Source organism: Vespa crabro, chromosome 11 (genome assembly GCF_910589235.1).
Source record: "Vespa crabro chromosome 11, iyVesCrab1.2, whole genome shotgun sequence".
Lineage (NCBI taxonomy): Eukaryota > Metazoa > Arthropoda > Insecta > Hymenoptera > Vespidae > Vespa > Vespa crabro.
In genome coordinates this window covers 342,461-361,102 of record NC_060965.1, presented here as the reverse complement: position 1 = coordinate 361,102, position 18,642 = coordinate 342,461, and the positions used below count along the sequence as shown (strand labels likewise).

Sequence of the window (18,642 nt, the reverse complement as noted above, 5' to 3'; positions counted from 1 at the left end):
ACTTCGATCCATAATGTTGTGAGAAATGAAATTGTTTTAAAAATTTGCATTTATCTATTTCATAATTAAATCATATTAATGTTTGGTTAAAAAATTTATGGCCATTTTATTGAAGAACTTTTCAGATATAAAGAATTCCAGAAATTTTGATGGGAAAAATATGGTAACAGTGTTTCGGTTTTGCCACTGTGCTTCGATACACGTTGCCTGTCTGAACGTTTGCTGTTCTAAAGATGACGTGCAGTACATTTTTTAATAAGTTAAACAAATAGTAAAGTTTGTCTTTTATTTCTATTGTTTTCTTTTTTTTTTTTTTTCGTATCTGTTTGATATCAAACAATCATTATCTATAACATAGATCTATGTCAAGAGTTTTTATTATATATACAGCGAATAAATTGCTTTTCCTTCGTGTTATTATTTATTATATGTATGTTGTCTTTTCAATACATATGGAATAATTCATTTGCACTAAACATACAATAAGGATTTCCAAGGATTACGTTTTATTGGATAGTTGTCCTGAAAGATGGGTGATCAGCAGATAATTTGCTTGATCAAATGGTTAGATACCTTTGATCTTCAAGCTGCTCATTCATCGCTAGAAGATATAAGTGATGGTGTTGCGTTGGCCGAAGTTCTAGCTCAAATAGCACCAGAATGGTTTACAGCAGTTTGGCGGGCAAAAATTAAGACAGATGTTAATTCTAATTGGCGTCTCAAAGTCAGTAATCTTAAAAAAATTATTGAAGCTGTCATGGAATATTATATAGAGTGTTTGAATCAACAATTGTCAGGCTATGTAAAGCCGGATGCTGGTAAGATAGGAGAGCACTGCGACAGAGACGAATTATGTCGTTTATTGCAACTTATTCTTGGGTGTGCTGTAAACTGCAATCAGAAGCAACAATATATAACCAGAATTATGAGTATGGAGGAGTCCGTGCAACAAGCTATAATGCAAAGTATTCAAACATTGGAAAGTAGTATGCATGGTCCTAGATTAAGCTTGGGCACCAGTCTTAACTTTGAATCATTAGACGCAACGGATGGTGCTCAACAAAGATTATTGTCAGAATTGCAAATAGCAGTTGATATGAAAGAACAATTAGAACAAAGATGCCATGAACTTGATCAACAACTTTCTCTTCTTCAGGAAGAAAAAGTAGGATTAATCGCTGAAAATAAGAAACTTCAAGAAAGATTGGACGAATTTGAAAATCCTGAAGATTCAGGTTCTATTTTAAAATATTCTAGTCTTCGAAAACAGGTAGAAGCTCTCAAAGATGAAGTATTTAAATTGGAGACCTCTAGGGATGATTATAGATTAAAGATAGAACTGTTAGAGAAAGAGGTATTAGAATTGCAGACTAAGCAAGAAGATTTACAAAAATCAGCGGACGAAGCCAATATCCTAAAAGATGAAGTAGATGCATTACGCGAAACGGCAGACAAAGTAGCAAAGTACGAACTTACTATAGATTCTTACAAAAAAAAGATGGAAGATCTGAGCGATCTGAGGCGACAGGTAAAAATTTTAGAAGAAAAAAATATGGAATACTTACAAGCCAAGATTGATTATGAGGAGGAGATAAAACGAGCTGGGATGTTGCGCAATCATTTGGAACTGTGTAAACAGCAACTTGCAGAAGTTAGTCACAAGTTAGATGAACAAAGTAATAAATGTGATCGACTCGAATTTCAAGGGAAAAAGATGGAGGCAAAATTGAGTTCCGTCCAAAGAGAAAGAGATAGATTAATCATAGAACGAGATGCTTTGAAAGAAACAAATGAGGAATTAAAGTGTACGCAATTACAAGCAGCAGAAAATGTTTCTAAGCCTGTATCAGATGATGCGGTAGATAGTACAGAAATGATTCCGTTTGATATTAAAGAGAGATTATTTTTACAATATGAGAATAAAATATTAAAATTAACAGAAAAAGGTAATGAAGATAAATTACCTACCGTGCAAGCGCTACTTGAACATTCTGAAGAACAATTAAATACTCTCAGAGGACAAAATCATGAAGCTAATCAGAGGATAATTGAATTAGAAAATAAATTGGAAGAAGCAATTGGGAATCAATCTAGTACCGATGTTAAAAATTATAATATTACGCTACAACAAAAAATAACACAATTGCAGGATGAATTGAGAAGAGCACAAGTAGAACGAGACCGTTTGGTATTACAAATTGAGGATCGAGATAATGCATTACAGAGTCAGAAACAGAAAGCCTTTACATTGCAAGAAAAATTGACACGACGTGAATATGATAACGCAGCACTCGAAGAACGTTATAAGAAGTACATTGAGAAAGCAAAAAGTGTTATAAAAAGTTTAGATCCTAAGCAAAATAATTCTTCCCCTTCTGAAATTGTTGTCTTACGTAATCAAATTTTAGAACAACGTAAAATAATTGAAGATATGGAAAGATCATTGAAAGAATCCAAAATGGTCAGAGAAATGGAAGAAAAGTTAATGATATCAGCATTTTATCGTTTAGGGTTGTCTTCTCATAGGGAAGCATTAGATCAACATCTTGTAGCACTTAGCTCGGGACAAGGGCAATCCTTTCTTGCCAGGCAAAGACAACCCTCGGCACGACGTTATCCGCAATTTAATTCTAAGTGAAAATGAGACAAAATATACCTTATTGAAAAGTTTTTAGCGTAATACTAGATTTAATATATAATTTTATTTTATGTGATTTATACATTATACGAATGTATTTATATATTTATTTACAGATTACACACAGATGTAATTTATTTTATTATAAATATTACATTCATATGTATATACATGTACAGATATAACATAATATGTAAAATTATTTATTGTAAATATTGTAAAATTTAATAATAAGATATTATCATTTTGTGCTAAAAATTAAATATACCATCTATATAGTACAAGTATCACAATCTCCATATTTACTACAAATGTATTAGAGCTTTCAATATTGAATTTTTGTCAAAGTATATCATTATTAAAAGGTTTCCATAATTATACATAAATAATAATTAAGTTTTATTTAAAACATTGTTATTATTATTATTATTATTATTATTATTATTATTATTATTATTATTATTATTATTATTATTATTATTACTATTCTGCCTACTATCAAAAGAAAGTAGTAAGATATTAAAAAATTTATGGAATATGAGAAATTAATCGAAACTATTGAGGAATGTAATTTTATCAAAAGTGAACAAATGCAGTGTATTAAAAGTTATACAAAAATATCACTTTCATCAACTATTATCATATATAATACTGAAGAAATAAGATGCCACATATTGAAAAGTGAAATTTGTTTTTAATATCTAATATAATAAAAATATCTCTTTGTGTAATGTGTAATATTTTACATTAATACATCCCTGAGTTTTTAGTTTTACGCAGTTGTGTACATATATGCTAAAAGTTATTTAAGATTGTATTAACATTTATTTATACACATGACTAACCAATTGTAATTGTCAATTTATTACCTGGCTATAATTTTTTGTAATTCTCTATTAATATTATTTCCCATTATACAGATATTTGACCATAAAATCACAAATAAATAAAACGTATATATTGCGTGATTAAAGATTTTTGAGAAAAAAATTGAATAAAAATAAATACAAATATCAACAAAATAGTTATAAGGAAAATAAATAAGATGAAAAACATATTTTTTTTTGTTCCTCTGTATAATTATATTTTTGGTGGATAATTGTATATACTCTATTTTTGGATCATTTATTTCCATTGTATGCTAGAATTTCTGAAGCACATATATTTTGCAGCATAGTCTGCCGTTCGTGATATAATTTATTAAGATAATTAGTAACTCTGCTATTATAATTAGTTATATTTTGTGCTTTTGCAATAGTTTGTAAATTTGTATAACATCTTTGATAATAAAAGATTGCACCAAGTAAATCCCAAGCACTGAATTCAGGCCATAATACATCAACGAAATAGATGCAACTGTTACTAACCTGCAAACATTTGGATGATCATGGAATAATTAATAAATAAAATAAGATGAAAATAATACGACGTCTGTAGAGTTTACCTGCCATATAAGAAAATCACTAAGACGAATTTCTCCAGAAGTACGAATAAGTAAATCAGGATTTGGGGAATTATAAGTGTACAAACACTTGGAAATAAGATCTTCGTTTATATCTTCTGGTAGAAGATCCGCGTCATTAATACCTCTTAATATATCTTTAATTGCATGTGTCATTTCGTCTCTTGCTAAACAAATCATAAGTAACACACCGTTGAAACGAATTATTCTTCTTGATAACTAATAACATATACTTACATGTATAAGCAAAGGCAATATTAAGGAATGCTTTATTATTATTTTTGGTAATGACTATAGCTTCTGCCACTAATTTACGTAGATCCTCCGGAAGTAATTCTAAATTTCCTATAATACGCACGCATATACCGTGTTCCATCAACTTTTCTCTAAAGATAACAAAACAATTCTAAATTGTGCTTCATAATAATTTCAATGGAATAATCATCAATCCTAACGGTATTAGAAATATTATATATATGTGTATATATAAAAAAAAAAAAAGATAATTACTTCTCATCTAACAAACTTTGAAATTTTTGTCTAGCAAGTTCCATAAGTCCACTGACCTCTTCCTTGGACCTTTTAAAATTTTCTATACTAAATGCATAAACTGTTACTTCTGGAATACCAAGGTCTAAACACCACTGTAGAGTTTCTGCTAATTTGTGAAACCTAATCATTCATAAAAATTAGATGAATTATTTCATTAATACAATATATAATTTAATGTTTTTTTTTTTTCTTATAACATATGCATACCCTTGCGTGTGTCCACTTATCTTTTCAAGATGATTTTTATTAGCATATCTTCTATTTCCATCCATAATAAATGCTACATGTTTAGGAATTTGACCACTTTTTAAAATCTTTACAGCTAAGTACTGAAGACAATTTAACGTACTTTCTCTTATCCAAGACATGGTATGTTTTTGAATCTTAAATCACAAACATTATTATTTTGCTAAATAAATAAATTAATAATTTGGAACACGTAATAAAAGCTGAACATTTAATTTATTTAACAAAATTATTTGTTGCATGCAAGTACCTGAATAGTTTTTGTAAGACACTAAAATTGTCGACACTGTTGGAAGAAATTTTTAAAGGTTACACTATCAACTAAAGCCTCATTTAGAGACAGTTGATTACGTTTATTATAGATAAGTTAGTCCAATTTTTACTTAAAAGTACGTTATCATAAACAATTTTACACTATTTCTTTCAATGTCGAATAGAAAAAAATTAATGATATTCATGTGATCACTTATGCAAAATTTAATTTGTGAATTATGAAATTTTATCAAATGATATAATACACATTAATTAGCAGAAATTTTTACACCAAATTTTATCCTATCGACACATCTTCGATCAGCCTTTTCGTAAGTTCATTAAATACTTGCATCATCATAGAATATAAAGACATTTTGAATATACAAAACGTTCGACTATAAATCGCCTTTTATATTTCGCATTAAATCGCATTGATTCATTATTAATTTCATTGAAACATCTTGGGAAACGAGAAGAGCTCGGCAAATGATCACGCGCAACATGTACGATTTCGAGTTTGTTTCAAGTTTCGCAGCAACCATCTTGAATATCTACCTCATAATGATTTTTTTTTCTTTTTCTTTTTTTTCTTTCTTTTACCTTCTTCAACTCTTAATCATGCAAAGATGATCGACACGTCTAAGCGGATTAACATCAAATTACGATCAGATTATAATTGTAATCGAGGCAAACTATTACGTGATAACAAAAAAGGTTAAATAATTGTTTGCCATGAGCGACAATAACATTAATCGCTTAATCATTTTTTCACATTTTCAGAGGGAAAGGATTACGTCATTAATGATATAACACTTTTCAGCAAAAATGTTTCTAATAAGGTATAACGAGTATAATGATTGTATACTTTATCCAAATTATTATAATTTACATTAGCATAATTTGTTTATTTCTTTTCTACAATCAAATGGCAAAATACACGCACACACACACACACACACACATATATATATATATATACGTGTGTAACAAGAATAGCACGTATGCACTTCTGGCTTACATTAGGAAACATATAATTGATTATAAAGTCTTTCATTCTTTTATTATCGACATTTTCATTTTTCTTTCTTACCAACAAAAAAGTGCACGTTTTAAATACATGTACACGTACATAGTTATAAAAAATCTAACCTAAAGTAACCTCACGTAATAAATCTTTTAATACGTATCAAGCACAGACTGGATTATATCAATGTCATCTTTCTAAAATTATTAATTTTTTTTGCATAACAAAATAATTATTTCCATCTCAATATTTATTTTCGAGTTTTTGCTTTATCAATGACGAAGCACAGTCAATGATATTGTGAAATGTGTCACTTAATTGTTAGAGATGTGCATGTATTATTCGACATATATTCATCTACTTTAGTATTAAAATTAATATTTTTATCTTTTCGATCTTTCGATCCGTGCGGTATTGTACTATGATTTCATATGACTATCGTTCGAAAGTTTTCGTTTTTAAAATAATGGCGTCAATCGAAGAACCTCGGTCATAGAAGTTGGCATTGCACAATAAATTGGACGTAAGACGAAATAGGGTAATTTAATGAACGAAAAAAAGTTCTTTTCTTCCTCTTCATTTACTTTCTCTTTTAATTCTTCAAGTTTAATAAAGGAACATGAAACGTCGTATAAATCCATTGAAAGCACATATGGATTATGTTATTTGTAAATCATTTAGAAATGAGTGCACGCTAATGTATCAAAACATTACCCATATCGCGAGATGTTTAGCCCAATAATCTATCTTGCAAGCGTTTACACTACTACGTGTAAATAGCATGAGCACATCCACACAAAAATCACATCGTGTATGTGTATACGAGTATATATCCTTCGTCCGTAATTATTGTTTATCACAAAGGGAAGAGAAATGTTGAAAATATGGTTAAAAAGAGTCGCACGAGCTGCGAGGAACTTAACGAAAAACACAGGATCATGAAGGTGAAAGAAAGATCTGATCGTAAATGAGTAAAGAAAGGAAACAAAAAGAGATAAAGAAAAAAAGAAAAAAAGGAAAAGAAAGAAAAAAAAAAAAAATAGAAAAGAATAAAAAAAAAAGGCGATAAGGAAGGTGAGGGTCTCGAAGGATAAGAAATACATCCCTGGATAGCTGCTTTGCTATTCGTCAGTTGGAGTGGAAGGGAGGAGAGGCATAGAGGGGAAGTCGAGGAGGCGGGGGTACTACTTTCCGTCGAGGAGGTGAGCGTGCGTGTGCGTCTCGCGGTCGAGATCTCGCGAGAGAAAATGAAATCCGAAATGGTTATCGCCACGCTATGACCCGAAAAAAATAAATCTTTCTTTACGTCCGTGAGTGAATAACGATGGATTCGCCATACGAAATGGATGCCAGTGTATCGAGAAACGAGTCTGCTATAGCACCAGGTAACGATTGAGATGCGATAAGCGAGCATAACCGTCGGCAAAGCCGCCTAACCGTGGCCGTGTGTGTGCGCTTCGTTCCCCTCTAATCGCCGTTCACTCGTTCTTTTCAGAGCTCTACTTCTTGATAGCAAAATTTCTCGCGGCAGGGCCATGTCACGAGGCTGCTACGGTGAGTATTCGATCGAATTTAACGTCGAGCGACCGTCGACGCGACGAACGTAACGAAAGAACGTGTATGTTTGTTTCAGACGCTGAAGCGCGATTTGGAGCGAGCGAAGGTAAGACGAGATTGGTCCGGAGTTGACGTTTTGCCGGACTGACACTATACATAGCAATCGTCTCCCACATGGTTTGCACGTGGTTTCTGCTTGTCAAAACATTAGAATTGCAGGGTCGATGATCTTGATTTTTCTTCATAAATTAATCACTTCGTACGACCTTATCGATCCGACGATCGATCGATCCTCGTCATATTTTCTTTTTCTCCTTTCAGGTTTTACCAGAAAGACTCGATTGGGAGGGAAATGTGCATAGCCAAAGTTTCCAAGAATTGGTAAGAGTGCATCGCGACATTACAGCGAGCATCATCGCTATTGCGCGACTTTGATTTTCATTAGATCAGTCTCTCTAATCGCCCGGTCAAAGGGCCTAGATTTAAGGTTACCGCGTCGCATCGTATATGTGCCTTAGCTCTGTCGTCGTTAAATCGTTGGCCGAAATAATATCGAAGTACGTGCATCCCTTTCTGAGGGGCGCTACCCCCTTTTCCATCCCACTCCTCGTCCATTCTTTTAGAGTTAGCGTCGCCATTGCGGAAGATTCTCCCCACTACTTTGTTCCCTGTGCCAATGGTCGCTTGCTTTGAGCCATCTTGCGTGAGCTGATCAATGAATATACGTGCCTACGGCTTATTTATAGAACTTGATCTCGTGCACGAGTGCTACGCCAAGATTGGATGTCTTCCTTCTTTCGAGCGCTCATTGGTTAATACCAGGCACTACTTTACAATTCATTTTAAATATTGGCGGGAACTATCGATAATCGTATTTTTTTCAACTCATTTTTCCTTTTCCTAAATGACGTGATTTAATCGATCTTTTTATTCGTTAATGTCACTTTATTTCCAAATTATTATAAAAAGCTTTTCCATTTAAAAGAGAATTATAATTTTATTCTAATTAACGACTATTAAACATTATAAAAATTTAATTCTTTATATAATTAAGAAGTATATAGTCTAGTCATTCTATAAACTCTTAAGATATGAATTTTCGGTTTAAAGAACAATTTGTTTCAAATACAATATTCAAATCAATTATTATCAACAGGAAAAGAAATATCCTCACATAGGATCGCAATACTTGCTGCAAATATGTGCAAGAATAGGTCCGGTTTTAGAAAAAGAGGTACCGCCATGTATTCCAGGAGTTGTATCATTACTTGGAGCAGGCAGACAATCTTTATTACGTACGCACGAAGGTATACATTAATTTTACATATGATATATTATGCAGAGCGTTCTGGCAATAGTGATACAATCGAGCAGAGAGTCGAAAATTCCAGAGTACATTTTTTTTTTTTTTTTTTTTTTTTTTTTTTTTTTTTTTTTTTTTTTTTTGAAATGTCACCTTCTACGCAAAAACTGTACTCTACAATTTTCGACTTATTTTTTCAGTACCACTGTTGAAGGTACCACCCTGTATATATTAAAAAAAAAAAAAAAAAAAAAAAAACAAAACATTTCGTTAAATAAATATTCTTATATGGCAGATCTATCCCGTCGAACACGTGGTATCGTTACTTGTTCTGGAAGATTAGGAGGAAAGCCTTTTATGGATCTTCCTTATAGTTTATCAGTGACTAATATAGGTAAGCAATGAGCTTTATCATATCTTATATATTCATTACAATTAAAATTTTAGATTTATTCTTTTATCTTGATAGTATCTTATAACGTGTATATTATTTTTCTATCAGTGCGTGTTCTTCAAGGAAGAGAAAACTCAGGTCCTATGAGTCGTCAAGAAGCAATACCAACCAAATTTTATAGTAAAATGCAACTTTATCGACATACATTAGGACATTTATCAGCAGTTTATTGCGTTTTGTATGATCGAACGGGAAAATACATAGTAACTGGTGCAGATGATTTGCTTGTTAAAGTATGGAGTTCTATAGATGGTCGGCTATTAGCTACATTTCGAGGTGCTTCAGCCGAGATTATGGATATAGCAATAAACTTCGATAACACGTTACTCGCAGCTGGCAGTTTAGATCGGATACTTAGAGTCTGGTGTTTTCAAACTATGTCTCCTGTATGTAATATATAATAGAGTTACTTACTAGAAAAATTTTATTTATAATATTAATTTCATCTTATTTATCTTATAAGTGATTTAAGTCTTTGATTTAAATTTATATTAATGTTTTAAGGTGGCTGTTTTGTCTGGACACTCTGGTATGATAACATCTATTAACTTCTGTCCTATTTCTTGTAATGGTGTTTATTATATGGTATCCACCAGTACAGATGGTTCAGTTGCATTCTGGTCTCATACAAAAAAGCCAAAAGAAAGAGCAATATTTCAGTAAGTTAGCAATTGTATACGATAGATCAATTATTAATTGACAAATATGATTAAATGTGGTTAATATAATTTTTAGACCTAAGCCGATTCAATATCATGAAAAAATGAGACCTGGCCAAGCTCAAATGATATGTGCATCGTTTAGTCCTGGTGGAGCTTTCATGGCAGCAGGCTCAGCCGATCACCATGTGAGAGTTTATGCAATGTTAGGGGACGAAGGACCACGTAGAGTTTTAGAAGTAGAGGCACATTCTGATACCGTTGATAGTATTCAATGGGCTCACAGTGGTTTAAGATTTATTTCTGGATCTAAAGATGGTACTGCAAATGTATGGAATTTTGAACAACAGCAGTGGGTGCATAAACGTCTTCTTATGACCACAAGACTCCCCGGGTAAATAAACCATAAGAAAGATTTATTCGATAAAGCTCTTACATCGCATACATACGTACATACATAAGTACATATATATATATATATATATATATATATATATATATATATATATATATGTATACACGTATATACACAGATGTATATATTTATTACGAATATTTAATTTTGTAGAGAGCCAGAAACGGACGAAGACACAAATAAGAAGGCTAAAGTTACTATGGTTTGTTGGGACGTAAGTGACGAATGGGTAATTACCGCTGTAAATGATAGTTCATTGAAAGTGTGGAACTCAAAATCGGGAGAATTAATAAAAGTCCTTCGCCGTCATAAAGATGAGGTGTTTGTACTGGAATCTCATCCGATAGATCCTCGTGTTATATTAAGTGCCGGTCACGATGGACAGCTCATTATATGGGATGTTCTAAATACAGAACCAGTGGCTTGTTTTCAAAATTTTATCGAGGGACAAGGAAATGGTGCGGTTTTTGATGCAAAATGGTCTCCTGATGGAACAATGATCGCTGCAACCGATTCTCATGGTCACCTTTTAATGTATGGATTTGGATCTGGCGTAGAAAAATTGAAAATAGTAAGTTTTTTGTTTATAGTGCGATAACATTTGCATTTTTGCAATGCTAAACGATATATATTCTTTAATAATATCCATTGTAAATGCAAGAAAAAATATAATTACAGGTACCAAAAGAACTCTTCTTTCATACAGACTATAGGCCATTACTTAGAGATATAAATAATTATGTTTTGGATGAACAAACGCAAACAGCACCCCATTTAATGCCACCTCCATTCCTCGTTGATGTGGATGGAAATCCATACCCTCCTGCATTACAAAGATTAGTCCCTGGTAGAGAAAATTGTCGTGGGGAACAATTGGTACCTAATATAGCAGTAGGCGCTGGAGGTAAAATAATTGCAATTTCAATTGTAATTTTTTCTCTCTACTTGATTGTGTGTGAAAAAGGAAAAAATGAATTTCACATATTTTGATGTGCAATAGGAATGCAAGAAGTTATAGAAGGTCTTCCTGTGCAAGAACCAAGGTCCAATATTGATAGATTGATTGAAGCTCTTGCACAGAGACAAAATATTGACGCAGATGGTGATTTAGGTGCAAATGATAGAGAAGATAATGCAGGAGAACAACCAATTCGTCAAATTGCTAGTCCTCGCGGTAGTAGGCCAGGCTTAAGGAGAGCAGGCGATGTTGAAGGTGTTAGGCAAAGTAGTGGTAATTGGCAAAGAGACAATACCACACCTTGGAACAAACCAATTCTTGCTCGACCTATGAACCAAGCTACTAGGGAAACACAATTTAATTCGCTGTATGTTTACGTGTTAATCGCTCTTTTTATAAATACGGACAAAGGATATTTTCTACATGAAAATATTTACATAGATCTTTTATATTTCCAGTCGTGCTATGGCAGATATGGAATTAGAAAATTGGAGGCGAGAAATGCGAAGTAGACCCCAACCTGCTTTGAACACTGCAGCTGTTCAGGATAGTATAGGGAATAAAGTAGCAAATAGAAAACGTAATAGAGGTGCTAGACACGGATATAGAACTAGAGCGGCACGAGACGAAGAACGGGACGATGAAGAATTTGAGGTATTTCAAGTGTGGTATTCATTTTATCACATATTTTCTTATTTTATTCTTATCTCTTCATTGTTATTATTTATCCACAGAATCCTGAAAACGGAGGAACCACAGGAAGTTCGGCTAGTAGTAATAGTAATGATTCTACTGCAAATGAAGAAGATTTATGTTCAGATAGTTCTAGTTCCGAATGTAGTACCCAATATTCAGATTGGATTGCAGATCATGGTTTAAATCTCGAACCTCCTAAACGCAGTAAACGTAAGCCTGTTAAAAAAAGGTCTCTTACTCCACCAAGCGATACCGATAGAAGGCGCAATAAAGGTCGTACAGCAAAGGTAAAGTTTTCTATTTCAGTCTTTTAGTTTGTCAGTCATTTACGTATAGATCACATTTTTGTTAATCCATATATCAATTTCTTTTATCAGAAAGCATATATTTATAGTGAAGATATTACTGAAGTTCCTGAAGTTCTTCGACCTCCCGAATGGCTCACCGAAGTAGTACCACGTAAAGCTCCATATTATCCACAAATGGGTGATGAAATCGTATATTTTCGTCAAGGTCACCAATTTTATTTAGATGCTGTTAGAAATAAGAAAGTTTACGAACTAGGTCCAAATAGTGAGCCATGGGCTAAAATGCGCATAAGGGTGAGGATTAAATTTAATTGGTTTTAATGTTATTTTATAAAGTGTTATTTTCACATAACGCATTAATACATATTGTTTTAGGCGCAAGAGTTCGTGAAAGTAGTAGGTATAAAGTATATAATTCGTCCACCCAGACTTTGTTGTTTAAAGCTTGCATTAATGGATGAAGAAGGCCGATTTACTGGAGAAAATTTTACAATAAAATATCATGATATGCCAGATGTGTTGGACTTTTTAGTTCTACGTCAAACGTTTGACATAGCATTGGCTCGCAGTTGGTCGGAAGGTGATAGGTTTCGCTGTATGATCGATGATGGATGGTGGATGGGACAAATTCAATCTATGGAACCATTAGATGAAGATTTTCCCGAATCATTTTTTATGTGTTTCCGTGTACGTTGGGATAATGGAGAATATGAACGAATGAGTCCATGGGATCTTGAACCGATTGATGGAGATAGTAAGTTTATTATTTAACGTATATGTCCGCTTAATTATTATTTCTATGTTAAGTTTAATACAGTTAATAAAAAATGATAAGATGTTTAGGATTTCCACAAAGTGCTGCTATGAAATTTAAATAAAATTATATTTAAGGATTGCCTGCTGAAATTGGAGGAGCAGTTCCTGTGCTTCCAGAGGAGATACAAGCTATATTGTATCAACCTACTCCAGAAGAATGGCCAATGGGTGACAGAGTTGCAACATGTCGTAGAATTATACGAGGCCTTGACCAAGTAATGAGCCTCGCGATAGCAGAACCTTTTGTGGCACCAGTAGATCTCAATGCTTATCCTGGTTATGCATTTGTTGTACAATATCCCATCGATTTATCAACTATAAAAGCTCGTTTCGAAAATCATTTTTATCGAAGAATAACATCTGCTCAATTTGATATTAGATATTTAGCAACAAATGCTGAGATATTTAATAAACCTCATAGTGGGATAGTGAAATGTGCAAGGATAATCACAGATTTATGTTTGCGTATAATAAAGTAAGTGATGAATTTACTATTGTCAAGTATGTCACAATGCAGCATCGATTATTTATGGAATATATTGATTGTTACCTTTTTTTTTTTTTTTTCTCTTCCCAGAGAAACCACGGAGTTAGACGTACCTGCGGTATATCATCAATTAGTCGATACATATTGTTCTTCGGAATCTGATACAGATATGGCTGCAAAAGATAAACCTTCAACGAGTACACAAAGATCAACCTCTAGTAGAAATCTTCGATCGCAAGAAATATCGCAAGATTGGAAATTGGCATGTCGACAGTTATTGGATACTTTATGGCAGTGCGAAGATTCAATCCCTTTCAGGTACGGTGTTATATTGATAATGACGATAATAGTCTCGATTGTTTTAAAAAAATTTGTTCGTTTTAATATTCTTTATATATCTTATAGAGAACCAGTCGATAGGTTGGAACATCCAGATTATCATCAAATAATAGATACACCAATGGATTTACGCACTGTAAAGGAAGATTTGTTAGGTGGCAACTATGAAACACCTTTGGAATTTGCAAAAGATATGAAATTAATATTTACAAATAGTAGAAATTATAATACAAACAAACGTTCAAGAGTAAGTAAAAAGAGATTATCGAAGAAATTCTTACTATTTGTAGAAAGATTTTCTTTCATGTTTTTATTATTTATAGATATATTCTATGACAATAAGATTATCAGCAATGTTTGAAGAACACATGCGTAAAATTGTTTCTAATTGGAAGTCGGCAAGGAGACGTAATAATAATGCGAAAGTAAATGTGAAAACGAAAGTACAGAAACGAAAGCAACGTTTAACAAATGGCACTGGTAATTTCTGTTCTTTCAAGAGTTTAGACCATGAATTATATGCTATTGCATGCATAAATATATTTTTTTAAATTATGTATTTTTGTCTATCAACAATTGTACTAAAGTACTTACTATTAACTAATAGGACCATCCAAAGGAAAGTTTATATGTACCGAAGATGAAGATATAAATACAGAAGATGAAGGAACAGTTGTGCAACAAAAAAGAAAGCCTACTAATCTGCACGAACCAGGTATATATGGCTGGCTTTATTATACGCGCGCGCGTATGTGTGTCTATATATATATATATATATATATAATCTAGCTTAAGAAATGTTAAATTATGCTTAACCAGCCAATACAAACTAATCTTACTTTTCTTAAAGGTCCATCCCGAATGACTAATGGTGTTCAAAAACAATCGGGTAGCTCAACGCGTTCGATGATAAAATTGAGGATTCCTAGATCTTTGGTGCAAAGGAAAGTTAAAAAAAGTGACAGTGAATTAAGTGAATCCGAAGCATCATTGGAAAGTGATAGCAGTCATGGTCCTCCTGTACGACGAACTAGAGCAAGGAAAGCAGTAAGCAGTGAGAGTACAGATAATGATTCTGGAGAGGTTTATACTCCTAGTGGTCGTGGAAAACAGACTCGTAAAAACCGAAGTAAAAATAGTAAAAATAATAGACAAGTGAAATCGAATTCTAAACAATTTGTTATTCCCGACGATGATGCAGAAGACGATGCAGAGGACCAAGATCAGTTTATCTCGGAGTCTTCCGATGAAGAAAGCGAAGAGGAAGTAATACATAGAAGTAATACAAGATCGCGAAAGCTGCCACATGCGGCAGGATCAAAACATACAGCCAACAATAAAAGAAATAATGCCTCTGAAAGTCATTCCGATGATGATGAAGAAGAAGAGGAGGAGGAGGAGGAGGAGGAGGAGGAGGAGGAGGAGGAACAGTTGCATCATGGTACTAACAATGAAGATTCAGATAGTGATGATACAGATGAACTTGTAGAACCTTCAACATCACAGAGAAAATCGCGTACATGTAGGGAATCTGACCATCGAGATGTATTATCAAATTCTAGGAGAAGTGGAAAGCGTGCACGTTATAATGAAGAAAGTGATGAGAGTAGTACAGTACCAGTGAGAAATAGACGTAAAATAAAACGACGTTATTATGCGGAAGAAAGTGATGAAAGTATACCAGAACCTGGAATTAGCATAAGTAGTAGGGGTCGAGTGAGGAAAATGACAGCTCGTGCACGTGCTTTTCTTTTAGAATGACCTTAACAGCATCTTCTATGTTAGTAATATAAGATGTACATTGGAGTTCTAATCAATTTGCAATTGTACATAAAGAAAAACATGATAATTTAATATGCAATTTAAAAATTCACATTTTGAAGATAGTGTATCTATATATAGATGGATAACACTATATGAAAAATATCTAGATGAATGCCAGATGTATAGCCTGAGAATTACAGGAAATTCATATGCAAAAAAGTGTATACTTGAAACAACTATTAACAGCAATATGAGTTTAATACTCCTGCAACAATGTACTTCCACTATTATGAGACAGAGAAATAAAGGTATTTTTTAACGTTTAAGTGCAAGTGTAAAAAGACTACGAGAAAGAAATGAAAGGAAAATGAAAGCACTGTAATCCGCCCTATAATACTCTTATCACGTCTATATTATTTAATGACATTTGAATCAATTGAAAAAAGACAGTTAAAGATTTTAGAAGTGTGGATGATCATATTTTCATATATGTTAATTGCTGATCTTCGAAACGAATGGAATGAAAAAATTATTTCACTTTATTTAGAGTTTAAAGAGACCTGTTTTACATTTGCTATTTACTGCACTGCACTGTAACCTCTGTTTGTAATTGATTTCATACTGATGTTAATTATGCGGATTCATTTCAAGCATCTGTGTTTTTGCATTTTTTTACTCAGATCTGATAATATCAACTATATTGATTGCTCGTTTAAAAATTTGATTGCACAGTAAAAAAACAGCAAAGAGAAACAATTCAAAAATATTTTTTATAAACATTTTATTTATCTTGGCTAATAAAAATATCATTCTGTTGTAGAAATAATAGAGCCTTGACAAAAATTATTTTCATTTATATGAATTATTAAGAAAATTTACAATTTATCTTTTAAGATGCACAGAAGTACCTTTATGAAATCATTAATGATTGTACTTGTGTCAATATGAATTTAATTTCCGAATATATGCATATTATATTACTTAATTTAATACTTAGATTGTGTACTTGTGATTATATATATATATATATATATATATATATATATATATATGTGTGTGTGTGTGTGTGTGTGAGTGTGTGTGTGCGCGTGTGTGTATGTCTCTGTGTGTGCATGTGTGTATATATATATATATATATATGTATATATATGTATACATATATACACGCCTATGATGTTTTACGCAAACAGTAACATTGTTGTTACTCGAACCGAATTAAATGTAAACTTGAATGTAACATTTTGTAAATGACAATGTTACAGGCTTTTTTGAATATTTTGTAGAAACATCGTTAAAATTAGAAGAGATACAGGATTTTTATGGTAGTCTTAATACATAGATTTCTAAGATACATTATATGTATATTGAGAAATCCTAAAAAATTTTTTAAAAAATGTACACTACGATTACAAAAATATTGATCCGAGTAATGTATTTACTAAGATTTCCTTTATAGACAGAAATATTTAATTAATAATCTTCTTAAAGAAGTCTGAGAGCAGAAGACATAAATTGACTATATTGACATTTATTTACCAAATAAGTTGTGTAAAAAGGAATAAATAGAATAAGAAAATGTTAATCAGTTGAGAACTATGTCTTCTGTACTCAAACTCTTGAAGGCACTAAGTAAATCTAATTTAGTTCACTGAATTATTCAATCATTCACACTAATTCTAATTACGATAAAAAGATTCTTATTCTTAGAATTCTGTAAATTATATTAAATGAGGCAGTGCCTTTACAAACCCTAACACTTACTTTGAAGAGATACCTGTGCTACTTATTCTAAGATGGATATCAATTAGAATAAATGTCTAAGCAATCATTTAGTTAGGATTATTTCATTACTGGCAGTGATAATATTTAAAATACAAATACTATGTAAAATTGTACAAAAATTTTGAACTAGAACTAATTTTTTAAAAATTACCTTAAGATATAATTATATACTCTGTTATGAAAGTGTTACCTTTACATGCAGTTTATGTATTTCTCACTGCATTATAAGTCACTGATTGTGCATTTTTTATTCATGCAACTAAATATGCTTTGAATTTAAACAATACAAAATTCAGAAATATTAAATAATTATGTAATAGATTACTAAGGCAGTTGCGTAGATTAAGCATAGATTAAGATCACGTGCACAAATACTGGAAATCTTGACTGTCTCGAGCAATTGTGATATTAGTATAAGATTATCAAATATATAATATTATAAATATTCGTAATTAGGATAATGAATATTTTTTTAATAAAGTCTTAACTTAAGAAAAATATCGTATAGGCTCAGTGAATTACTAAATCTTTGCCATCAAATATGTTATTTCACATAACTATATCTTTTGTTATTCCTTTGATTATATCAATTAATATGCTTCGTATCTTAACGTTCAGAATTATTATAATTCAATGTATATGCTTTTTTGCGTTGGGTGATAGGATTTCATAAATAATGCAACAGTAATAGTTTGTTTTTGTATAATATAAAATATTCTATTGTAAAATCATATATTGTTGCATACGGTATCATTTTCTTGGACTCCCACCGCGACTAATAAAAATTACATCGAATTGTTTAATATTTATATCTTATTTATTCTCTCCGAGACCATATCTGACCTATATTATTAACCTGAAAGTAAATATTTATTTTTAATATCGTCTCTTTTAAATAAATTCTGATTATTACGCAATATGAGAGAG

At 31.9% G+C, this 18,642-nt stretch overlaps 3 protein-coding genes across 3 annotated transcripts; 2 read left to right on the top strand and 1 right to left on the bottom strand.

The window, feature by feature from the left end:
* Window positions 1-86: 86 nt before the first annotated feature.
* Window positions 87-3,376, top strand: LOC124427876 (protein Hook homolog 3). Its single transcript, XM_046971270.1, has one exon. It carries the CDS (start codon window positions 530-532, stop codon window positions 2,636-2,638), a length of 2,109 nt encoding a protein of 702 aa, XP_046827226.1. The 5' UTR covers window positions 87-529; the 3' UTR covers window positions 2,639-3,376.
* Window positions 3,377-3,723: 347 nt separating this feature from the next.
* LOC124427886 (dehydrodolichyl diphosphate synthase complex subunit DHDDS) lies at window positions 3,724-7,135 on the bottom strand. The gene is made up of 7 exons (XM_046971297.1): window positions 5,754-7,135; window positions 5,149-5,184; window positions 4,860-5,035; window positions 4,611-4,772; window positions 4,338-4,486; window positions 4,083-4,267; window positions 3,724-4,005 (listed from the first exon to the last, which is right to left on the bottom strand). Exons 3-7 carry the CDS (start codon window positions 5,018-5,020, stop codon window positions 3,760-3,762), a joined length of 903 nt encoding a protein of 300 aa, XP_046827253.1. The 5' UTR covers window positions 5,021-5,035; window positions 5,149-5,184; window positions 5,754-7,135; the 3' UTR covers window positions 3,724-3,759.
* A 194-nt stretch (window positions 7,136-7,329) lies between these two features.
* Window positions 7,330-18,520, top strand: LOC124427870 (PH-interacting protein). Its single transcript, XM_046971257.1, has 22 exons — window positions 7,330-7,562; window positions 7,673-7,731; window positions 7,811-7,840; window positions 8,056-8,115; window positions 8,891-9,041; window positions 9,333-9,431; window positions 9,540-9,877; window positions 9,996-10,150; window positions 10,227-10,544; window positions 10,719-11,136; window positions 11,244-11,469; window positions 11,566-11,890; window positions 11,982-12,177; window positions 12,258-12,506; window positions 12,597-12,821; window positions 12,903-13,281; window positions 13,419-13,818; window positions 13,921-14,148; window positions 14,236-14,416; window positions 14,493-14,649; window positions 14,777-14,884; window positions 15,020-18,520. The coding sequence occupies exons 1-22, from the start codon at window positions 7,502-7,504 to the stop codon at window positions 15,928-15,930; spliced, it is 5,274 nt and encodes a 1,757-aa protein (XP_046827213.1). The 5' UTR covers window positions 7,330-7,501; the 3' UTR covers window positions 15,931-18,520.
* Window positions 18,521-18,642: the final 122 nt, after the last annotated feature.